At 35.5% G+C, this 12255-nt stretch overlaps 1 protein-coding gene across 3 annotated transcripts in view; it reads right to left on the bottom strand.

Moving 5' to 3' along the window:
* Positions 1-12255, bottom strand: part of LOC109496332 — a 389020-nt gene that overhangs the window by 133617 nt on the left and 243148 nt on the right. For all 3 annotated transcript variants that reach the window (XM_045050955.1, XM_045050956.1, XM_023249271.2), the window contains one exon: positions 949-1068. In XM_045050955.1, the coding sequence (XP_044906890.1) occupies positions 949-1068 (120 nt within the window). The remainder of the gene's footprint in view (positions 1-948; positions 1069-12255) is intronic.

Raw genomic sequence — 12255 nt, 5'->3', positions numbered from 1 at the left:
CTGGTCGATAATTTGATAATATAAATAAGCTTAAAACAATTTTACATTCTGTCACCATAATCAAAATCATAAGAATGTAACCTATGAAAAAAACCCTGTACCATTTTTTAAGAACTTTGTTTAAAAAAAAACCCTGAAAGAATCATAGTAAGGTATTCATTAAAATTATTTGAATAATTAAAATACATTATACTTACAAAAACAATTATATCAGCTTTACTTTAAAAAATGTTTAATTATTTATTTTTGAGAAAGAGTGAGAGGGAGGGGCTGAGAGATGGAGAGAGAGAAACCCAAGCAGGCTCTGAGCTGGCAGTGCAGAGCCCGATGTGGTGCGCAAACTCAAGAACCTTGACATGATGAACCAAAATCAAGAGTTGGACACAGACTAAACCACCCAGGTGCCCCTATAAGCTTTACTTCTAACAACTGAAAATTGGTGGCAATCTACATAATCCAACAATAATTGAATGATCATATAAGTTACAGTATATAAATTCAAGAGTAAAAAAAGGCACTTACTTAAAATTAATGTAATGGAAAAGAAACATGTGATTACATCATTTCATATACTGTATTCATTGAGAAACATTGGAAGGAAACCAAAACTTCATAAATAATTGCTGTATTAAATTAGAGACGATTTTACAGACATTTAGAAATCTTTTTAAAATGCTTAATATTGGGGCGCCTGGGTGGCGCAGTCGGTTAAGCGTCCGACTTCAGCCAGGTCACGATCTCGTGGTCCGTGAGTTTGAGCCCCGCGTCAGGCTCTGGGCTGATGGCTCGGAGCCTGGAGCCTGTTTCCGATTCTGTGTCTCCCTCTCTCTCTGCCCCTCCCCCGTTCATGCTCTGTCTCTCTCTGTGCCAAAAATAAATAAACGTTGAAAAAAAATAAAAAAAATAAAATGCTTATATTAATGATAAATCTTTTTTTTAATTGCTTACCACTTGCATCCTAGATACTTTATTTTCAGGGGTAAGGAATGATAGAATTTGTGTTTCCATTCTTGTGAGATCAGGTGGCAGAGCAAATATGTAGTGACAGATTTTATTCACACTCTTGCACTACAAAAGAAGAAAACAAAGAAAGAAAAGAAAGAAGATGCATAAAATAAATGTCTCTAGCTCAATTCTAAAATGTAATTGACATAATTTTCATTATTCAAAAAATGACCATATATATGAATAAACAAACACGTGTGTTTGTATTTACGTTCAGTGGAAGATACAACATGACACACCAACAGGATGAAAAAATATATTGTCTGTTTTCAGTCAACTGTGTAGTATCCAAGTATAAAACTGGGTTAATTTTTAGGGACTCAATTGTGGTGTAAGCAACATGCAAATGAATAAGAAAAATTAAAAAAATAGATATTAAATATTCATTTATTTTTGAAGAAAAATTCATGGAAATTTTAGAAAATGTTGAAGAAACTAAGAAATTATCTATTACCCAGAATCCTGTCCACAGAGAAACAAGGTAAGTATTGCATTTACTTATATGACTTCCATAAATAACTATTTACTGTGGATTTATTTTAAAATGCACTTTCTTTTCTTCTTCAATTTTTACCAAATTTCACTTTATATTTTTGCTTCCCCCATAAAACAAATAAAAATCCAAATATTATATTAATTCCAACTATAAATATTTTCAAATGTATAACTAATAGTTATCAACTTTTAAAAACACTTCCATAATAATATCACAACCAGCAAAATTAACAAAGCTTCTTAATATAATCTAATGTTCAGTCCATGTTAATTTTTTTCTTTTTCAATTATTTTGTTTGAATCTGGATCCAAACATGAAAATGCCCTTTGACAAAGATTTTTGTATATCCTGTATATATGCTCTCAGGGGCCATTTTGTAATTTCTTTTAAATATGGCATACTGTCTAAAAGAAATTTGAACTGTATGAATTTTAATATTTTGACATAACATAGAATTTTATTCTGAACTGTCAATAAGAATTTTAAAAAGGAAGGAAGGTCTCAACAAGTACAAAAAGACTGAGATCATACCATGCATATTTTCAGACTACAATGCTACGAAAACTTGAAATCAACCACAAGAAAAAAATGGGGAAGACTACAAATACATGGTGGTTAAAGAACATCATACTAAAGAACGAATAGGTTAACAAGGAAATTAAAGAAAAAAAATTTAAAATACATGGAATCAAATGAAAATGAAAACACGATAGTAAAGAATATTTGGGATTCAGCAAAGGTGGTCCTAAAAGAGGAGTATATAACAATACAGACCTACTTCAAGAAGCCATAAAAGTCTCAAATACACCTTACCCATAAAGGAGCTACAAAAGGAGCCAACAAATGAAACCCAAAGCCAGCAGAAGAAAAGAAATAATAAAGACTAGAGCAGGAATAAGTGATATAGAAACAAAAAAATCCCAGAACAGATCAATGAAACTAAGAGCAGGTTCTTTGAAAGAATTAATAAAATTGATAAACCCCTAGACAGACTTATCCAAAAGGAAAGAGGAATTACCCAAATAAATGAAATCACTAATGAAAGAGGAGAGATCGCAACCAACACCACTGACATGCAAACAGTTGTAAGAGAATATTATGAAAAATTATGTGCGAACATATTGGCAATCTGGAAAAAATGGACAAATTCCTAGACACATATAAACTACCAAAATGGTAAAAGGAAGAAATACAAAATTAGAACAGACCCATAATCAGGAAAGAACTTAAATCAGTAATAAAAAATCTTCCAACAAACAAAAGCCCAGGGCCAAATGGCTTCCCAGGGGAATTCTACGATTAAAGAAGAGTTAATACCTAGTCTTCTCAAACTGCTCCAAAAAATAGAAATGGAAGGAAACCTTCAAAAACTCATTCTACAAGATCAGGATTACCTTCATTCCAAAACCAGACAAAGGTCCCGTTAAAAAAAGAGAATTACAGGCCAATATCCCTGATGAACATGGTTGCAAAAATACTCAAGATACTAGCAAATCAAATCCGACAGAACATTAAGAGAATGATTCACCATGATCAACTGGGATTTATTCCTGAGCTGCAGGGCTGGTTCAGTATTCACAAATCAATCACCATGATACACCATATTAATAAAAGAAAGGATAAGAACCATATGATGCTCTTTATGCAGAAAAAATCATTTGACAAAGTACAGTATCCATTCTTGATAAAAACCCTCAACAAAGTAGGGATAGAGAAAATATACCTCAACATCATAAAAGCCATTATGAAACATCCACAGCTAATATCATCCTCAATTGGGAAAAACTGAGAGGTTTTCCTCTATAGTCAGGAACAAGACAGGGGTGTTCATTCTCACTATTGTTATTTAACATAGTGCTGGAAGTCCTAGCCTCCGCAATCAGGTAACAAAAAGAAATAAAAGGCATCCAAATCAGCAAAGAAGAAGTAAAACTTTCATTATTCACAGACGACATGACGCTCTATGTAGTAAACCCAAAGACTCCACATGAAAATTGCTAGAACTGATACACAAGTTCAGTAAAGTCATAGGATACAATATCAATGTACAGAAATCTGTTGCATTTCTATATACCAATAATGAAGCAGCAGTGCAGAGCCCACTTCAGATTCTGTCTCCCTCTCTCTGTCCTTCCCCTGCTCATGCTCGCTCTTTCTCTCTCTCTCAAAAATAAACACTAAAAAAATATTTAAAAAAATAAAGAAATCAAGGAATGGATTCCATTTACAATAGCACCCAAAACCATAAGATATCTAGAAATAAACTTAACCAAAGAGGTAAAAGATCTTTACTCTGAGAACTATAAAACACTTATGAAAGAAATTGAAGATTACACAAAGAAATGGAAAAAGGTTCCATGCTTATGGATTGGAAGAGCAAATTTGGTTAAAATGCCTACACTACCCAAAGCAATCTACACATTAAATGAAATGGCCATCAAAATACCACCAGAATTTTTCACAGAGCTGGAACAAACAATCCTAAAATTTTTATAGAACTACAAAATGTAGTTTTGATTCAAGCAGCAGCAGCAGAAGCAACACCACCTGTGTCAGAGAGTGGGATCCCCAATTCTCTGTTTGTAGATTTACTAGGACTCATAGGGCTCAGCATATAGTTGTACCCATGGTTTAGATTTATAAAAGTAGAGTAGTAAGAACACACAGCAGGTTCATAAAATAAAATGACACAGGCAGATTCTGGAATAATCCATGTGTAAGTTTCCTTATGCTTTCTCCCTCCTTTAAGGGATCACAGAAAGCAAATTCTTTTCCCATGAACAAAAATTGCAGCAATACCAGTTTGATTTTTTTTTATTGGGGATTGGTCACATGTACAATTTCTGCCTAGTACATATCAAAATTTCAGATTCCCAAAAGGAAATCAGGTATTCAGCATAAATCACATTGTACAGATACTATGCGTACAATGAGCCACTCTTACCATTTACCTAACAGAGAAAAGCCAAGTTACCAAACTTCAACCAAGCCCAACTTTGCAGAGTTTTCTAAAAATTGCACTCTCAATATTGATGTTAATTTTTTTCACACCACCACTACCCAAATGGTACTCCTGTTTTTCATACCACCACTAGCTAAGTGGGACTCCTTTCCAAGCATTAAATGAAAACAATTTTAAATGCAACTGAAATGCCATCAAAGAAATACACATCTTACCTGTAGAACATGAATGACTAATGAGAGGTATAGAGTAGGTGGTAGCACTTAGGACAGAAATCAAGTTTCTATGCTGCAGGATAATGTTATTTGCATTTAACAATATTGAAAAAATGTAATATTATTTCTTAGTACTATTAAAACGGTCTATAAAGCTCAGGCAATTCAAAGTACCTATTTTCTTAACTCTTGAAATAAATCCTGTCTGGGAACCATATTCAAGTCACTGATAATAAATCATAAAGTTCAATTTGGTCCTGAATAAGAAAGGTAATTTGGGGAGAAAACTAAATTAAGGTTAGAAAAATCTATCATATTAATAAAACAAACCAGTACGAGAAATTTTACATATTCTTCCTACTAGTGTCTCTCCAACTTTCTTGACCATAATGATCATAAGCAGCCCTTGTTAAAAATATAGGTTCACAAGCCACTTTACTTGAAGATTATGAATAGATAATATAGCACTATGGTCAAAGTTACCGATTTTAGAACAAGACTTCCTATACTCATAACTTAGCTCTACTGCTTAATAGCTGTGTAACTGCAGGTAAATTAAACAACCTCTATATGCCTTAGTTTCCTTATGTATAAAATGGGGACAAAAATAAAATGCTACCTCACAGGATGGTTGTGTGGATTAAAAGAGTTAATATATGTAAAACAGAGCCTGGTAGCCTATATGTGAAAATATGCATACCTATTGATATACATATTCATATACATGCAAATGCAAGCATAAATTACATATGTGTAATATATATATATATATATATATATATATATATATATATAAAGCTTTTGTATATAAAAGGCACAAGATGATGATCTACAGCAATAATTTGGTAGTCCTCTACAGACAAAAGTGTCTTTGTGGAATCTTTGGGATCAAGGGAAGAGATTGTAAAATCTCGCTAAAGTACAAGACTCAGGAGAGACATTTTGAGAAAGCATGCTTACACATATCTTGGTGGCTAACCTACTTACCATGGTCCCAGCTACAGACCCAGAAAAGCTCCACATCCCTGAGAACTCAGCTACAGTTTGTTTGGCTTTGGTTGTGCTAACAATATCATACACTAAGGGACCCAGGAGGAATCAAACCCATCTGTGCATTGGCTGGGCATGCCAACTGGACAAAATGCCAAGACAGAGGAATTCATCTCAAAAGAAAGAACAAGATAAGGTCACAGCCAGGGATCTAATTGAAACAAATAAATTTAATATGTCTGAACCAGTATTTAAAACAACAATCATAAAATAAAATAAAATAAAATAAAATAAAATAAAATAAAATAAAACAACAATCATAAGGATACTAGCTGGGCTTGAGTCAGGCCAAAATAAAAAAATGTGATAACTGAGATGTAAAACTGATTGGATGTAATGATCATAAGGGTGGAGAAAACAGAGGAATGAGAGGGAGGTTAGGATGGCAGACTAGCAGGAGAACCTTGAGTCTGCCTCATCCCTTGAACACAGGTATATCAACATCAAATCATTTTGAACAATCATTTCTTAATCTAAGGATTAAGAAAACAATATGCACAATTGGAGGGAGAGAATGTGGCAGATGCAAGAGTTGGAGCTGTGACTTGGGAGAGAGGAAAGCCATGGTTCCTCAGAGTGAAAGGAACCCTTTTTGCAGGAAATGGTCAGGAAGAGAGGGAGAGAGTGGTGGGTAGTGAGCAACGTGTAGGATTCATGCAAGACTCCATGGTGTGGGGAATCTCCGGGGTCACACTGGGAGATATTGCTCCCCTTATAGGGATACATTTGGAAGAGGGTTTTTGCCTCTCTGAGGACAGAAAGCCTGCCAGGAGCCACTGAGTAGCCATTCAACATCAGGAAACAGAGGTGCCCAAAGATGCCTTTTCGCAGCTTTTCATTGTGCACCACAATAGACTCGAGCCACTATGTGTACCTTGTGTTACTGCTTTTCTGGGACAAAATGGCACAGGGGGAAGAGGTGCATACAGATTACAGATAACCAATTGCAGCATTTCGCCGTATACCACAATAGACTCCAGCCACTGGGCGTGTGCTGCGCGACTACTTTTCTGGGACAGAATGGTGAAGGATGCACCATGAGTCTCTCCTCCTGAGAAGGGGAGAAGGTTCTACTGGGCCCTTTAAAATTTGGAGTTTTGAATCCCAGCCTCTAACCAGAGATAAAATTATGGAGAACTGTGGCTCTGGGTATGCCAATTGCTGGGCACAGACAGGTTAATGATAGGAATCTGATAAAAGACTGGGACACTTTTCTGTGAGGATCTCTTGAAGAGAGGTGGCCACCAGTTCCCCTGCGAGGGGAGGAAAAAGCAGGGTGACACCATCATCTACCCATTCCCCAGCCCCACTCCAACCACCAGCATGGTAAGACTTCAGAGAGAAACACAGCACCACCTAGGTGAGGCCATAGTCAGTCACTTAACCAAGCCCCACTCACCTCACTCAGGATGGGCATTTAACACTGAAACAAGTACCCTGAGAATCAGCATAGCAGACTCCACCACCAGAAGATCATCAAAAATCCCTTTGACCCACTTAGTCTAGGGATCATAGCTGCAATGCTTCACTTCTAGGGCAAACTGAATCTAGCTTATTTGGGCTTCTTTTTGTTCATTTGTTCATTTTCTTTGCTTCTGTATTTCTTTATGTTATTTTTTCCTTTATTTTCTTTTTTTTTCTGGCTATGGAAGGAGAAAATTTTTACATCTATTTTAATTTATTATTATTTAAAAATATTTTTTCTTTCTTTTCTCTCTTTTTTCTTTTCTATCAAGCTTCTCTCAACAAGCAGACTGAAACACACTTAGGATTTACCTTCCTTTATTTAATTTTTTTTTAATTTTTTTTCAACGTTTTTATTTATTTTTGGGACAGAGAGAGACAGAGCATGAACGGGGGAGGGGCAGAGAGAGAGGGAGACACAGAATCGGAAACAGGCTCCAGGCTCTGAGCCATCAGCCCAGAGCCTGACACGGGGCTCGAACTCACGGACCGCAAGATCATGACCTGGCTGAAGTTGGACGCTTAACCAACTGTGCCACCCAGGCGCCCCTAATTTTTTTGGTTTTTAGTATTTTACCTTTAATTTTTATTTTATTTATTAATTTTCTTCTTCCTCCAAAATGACAACACAGAAGAATTCACCCCAAAAGAAAGAATAGGAAGAAATGACAGCAGGGATTTAATTAACACAGATATAAGCAAGATGTCTCAACTAGAATTTGAAACCATGATTATAAGAATAGTAACTGGGGTTGAAAAAGCATAGAAGACACCAGAGAATTCCTTTCTGCAGAGATAAAAGAGCTAAAATATAGTCACACCAAAATTAAAAATGGTATAATTGAGATGAAAACTTGAATGGATGTTATGACAGCAAGGATGGATGAAGCAGAGCCATGAATCAGTGATATAGAAGAAAAAATATGGAAAATAATTAAGCTGAAAAGTAGAGGGAAACAAAAGCAAAAGATTGTGATAAAAGACTCAGGGAATTCAGTGACTTATTAAAGAGGAATAGCATTCTTATCCTAGGAGTACCAGAAGATGAAGAGAGAGAAAAGGGGCAGAAGGTTTATGTGAAGAAATTTGAGCTGAAAACTTAACTAATCTGGGGAAGTATTTAGACATAAAACTCCAAAGAGCACAGACAGCTCCCATTAAATTTACAAAAGCTGACTATCACTGAGGTATATCATTCACAAAATACACAGACAATGAAAGAATAGTGAAAGCAGTAAAAGGAAACAAAAAAGTACTTAATCTACAAGGTAAGATATATCAGGTTCACAGCAGATCTGTCTACAGAAACTTGGCAGGCCCAAAAGGAGTGGCAGGGTATATTCAATGTGCTGATTGGGAAAAATACGCAGCCAAAAAATCTTTATCCAGCAAGGCTGTCATTAAGAATAGAAGAAGACATGAGGCACCTGGGCGGCTCAGTAGGGTAAGCTTCTGACTTCAGCTCAGGTCATGATCTCACAGTCTGTGAGTTCAAGCCCTGCATCAGGCTCTGTTCTGACAGCTCAGAGCCTGGAGACTTCTTCGGATTCTGTGTCTCCCTCTCTCTGTGCTCCCTCCCCCACTAACACACTCTCTCTCTCTCTCTCTCTCGGAAATAAATAAACATAAAAAATTTAAAAAAATAATAGAAGAATAGATAAAGAGTCTCTCAGACAAACAAAAACTAAAGGAATTTGTGACAACTAATTCAGCCCTGCAAGAAATTTTAAGGGGGACTCTTTGAGTGCAGAAAAGACAAAACAAAAGACCCAAAGCAACAAAGACTAGAAAGGACCAGAGAACATCACCAGAAACACAAAGTCTACAGGCAACACAATGGCACTAAATTCATATCTTACAATAATCCCAGAATGTAAATGAGCTACATGCTCTAATAAAAAGACATAGCATATCAGAAGACATAAAAAAAAGAGATCCATCTATATGCTGCTTACAAGAGACTCAGTTTAGACCTAAAGACACCTGAAGAGTGAAAATGAGGGGATGGAGAACCATTTATCATACTAATAGACATCAAAAGAAAGCCTAAGTAGCCATACTTATATCAGACAAACTAGAATTTAAAACAAAGACTCTAAGAAGAGATGGAGAAGGGCATTATAGCATAATTAAGGGGTCTAGCCACCAAGATTTAACAATTGTAAATATTTATGCCCCAAATTTGAAACACTCAGGTATATAAATCAATTAATAATAAACATAAAGACACATATTGATAATAATACAATAATAGTACGGGACTTTAACACCCCACTTACAACAATGACAGATCATCTAAGCCTAAAATGGCTTTGAATGACACACTGGATTAGAAGGATTTAACAGATATATTCAGAATATCTCATCCAAAAGCAGCAGAATATACATTCTTCTTGAATGCACATGAAGCATTCTCCAGAATAGATCACATACTTGGTCACAAATTAGCCCTCAACATGTACAAATAGTTCAAGAGTGTACCATGCATATTTTTAGACCACAAATATTGTAAAAATTGAAATCAATCTCAAGAAACATTTTGGAAAGTTCACAAATACTTGGAGATTAAGGGACATCCTACTAAAGAATGAATGGGTTAGCCAAGAAATTAAGGAGGAAAAAGGGGTGCCTGCATGGCTCAATCAGTTGAGTATCCATCTCTTGATTTCGACTCAGGTCAAGATCCCAGGGTCATGGAATTGAAACCCGTTCCAGGCTATGAAAGAATCAAGATTCTCTCTCTCTCCCTCTGCCCCTCTCCTACCCATGCACTCTCTCACTAGAATAAAAATTTTTAATTAAAAAAAGAAGAAATAAAAAAGCACATGGAGGCAATGAAAATGAAAACATGACAGTCCAAAATATTTGGGATGCAGCAAAGTCAGTCATAAGAGGGAACTATAAAGCAATCCAGGCCTTCCTAAGGAAGAAATGCCTAATATACACAACCTAACCTTACATCTAAAGGAGCTGGAAAAAGAATAGCAAATAAGCACCAAACCAGCAGAAGAAGGAAAAAAAAAAAAGATTAGAGCAGAAACGAATGATATTGAAATTAAAAAAAGGCAGTACAAGAGATCAATGCAATTAGGAGCTGGTTCTTTGAAATAATTAACAAAATCAATAGACCCCTAGTCAGACTTATCCAAAAGAAAAAGAAAAGGACCCAAATGAATAAAATCAGGAATGAAAGTGGAGAGATCACAACCAACACCACAGAAACACAATTATAATAGAATATTATGAGTAATTATATACAAAAAATTTTTACACAATCTGGGAGTAATGGATAAATTCCTATAAACATATAAACCACCAAAACTGAAACAGAATGGCATAGAAAATTTGAACAGATGCATAACCAGTAAAAAAACTGAATCAATAATAAAAAATCTCCCAACATACAAGAGTCCAGGATCAGACGACTTCCAAGGGAAATTCTACCAAACATTTAAAGACCAATTAATACCTATTTTTCTGAAACTGTTCCAAAAAATAGAAATGGAAAGAAAACTACCTAACTCATTCTCTGAGGCCAGCACTACCTTGATTCCCAAATCAAAGACACAATATAAAGAAAAAATACAGTCCAATTATCCTGATGAACATGGATGCAAAAATTCTCAAAAAGATACTAGCAAATTAGAATCCAACAATACATTAAAAGAATTACTATCAAGAATGATTTATTCCTGGGCTGCAGGGTTGGTTCAATATCCATAAATCAATCACTGTGATATACCACATTAATAAAAGAAAAGATAAGGACCACATGATCCTCTCAACAGATCCAGAAAAAGCATTTGACAAAGTTCAGGATCTATTCTTGACAAAAATATTCAACAAAGTAGGGGATAGAGGGAACATACCTCAACATCATAAAGCCCACATATGAAAGACCCACAGCAAATATCATCTTCAATGGGGAAAAACAGAGCTTTTTCTTTATGATTAAGAACAGACAAGTATGTCCACTCTGGCCGCCATGATTTAATATAACACAGGAAGTCCAACTCTCAGCAATTAGACAACAAAAAGAAATAAAATCAGCAAGGAAAAATTCAAATTTTCACTACTTACAGAAGACATGATACTCTATGGAAAAACACAAAAGACTCCAACAAACAATTGCTAGGACTGATGCATGAGTTCAGTAAAGTCACAGGATACAAAATCAATGTACAAAAACCTGTTGCATTTCTATACACCAACAATGAAGCACCATAAAAAGAAATCAACAAATAAATCCCATTTATAATTGCACTGAAACCCATGAGATACATAGGAATAAATCTAGCTAAAGAGGTAAAAGTTCTATACTCTGAAAACTATAGAACATTTATGAAAGAAATTGATAATGACATAAAGAAGCTGAAAAACATCCCATGCTCATAGATAAGAAGGACAAATATTGTTAATATATCTGTACAACCCAAAGCAAGATACACATTTAATGCAATCCATATCAAAATAACATTAGCATATTTCACAGATCTAGAACAAACAACAGTAAAATTTATATGGAACCACAAAAGACCCTGATTAGGCAAAACAATCCTGAAAAAGAAAAGCAAAGCTGGAGGCATCACAATTCTGGACTTCAAGGTACATTGCAAAGCCTTAGTGATCAGGACACGATGGTACTGGCACAAAAATAGACACATACATCAATAGAACAGAATAAAAAAACTCAAGGGGAGCCTGGGTGGCTCAGTCCATTAAGCGTCTGACTTTGGCTCAGGTCACGGTGTCACATGGTTTGTGAGTTTGAGCCATGTCAGGCTCTGTGCTGACAACTCAGAGCCTGGAGTCTGCTTCAGATTCTGTGTTTCCCTCTCTACCCCTTCCCAGCTCATGCCCTGTCTGTCTCCCTCTCTTTCTCCAAAATAAATAAACATGAAAAATTTAAAAAAAACAACAAGTCAGAAATGGACCCACATTGTATGGTCAATTCATCCTTGACAAAACAGGAAAGAATATCCAGTGGAAAAAAGACAATCTATTCATCAAATGGTATTGAGAAAACGGGACAACAACATGCAAAACAAGGAAACTGGACCATT

Source organism: Felis catus, chromosome X, assembly GCF_018350175.1.
Source record: "Felis catus isolate Fca126 chromosome X, F.catus_Fca126_mat1.0, whole genome shotgun sequence".
Classification (NCBI taxonomy): Eukaryota; Metazoa; Chordata; class Mammalia; order Carnivora; family Felidae; genus Felis; species Felis catus.
The sequence above is the reverse complement of the archived record's forward strand: the minus strand, read 5'-3'. Positions and strand labels throughout refer to the sequence as shown.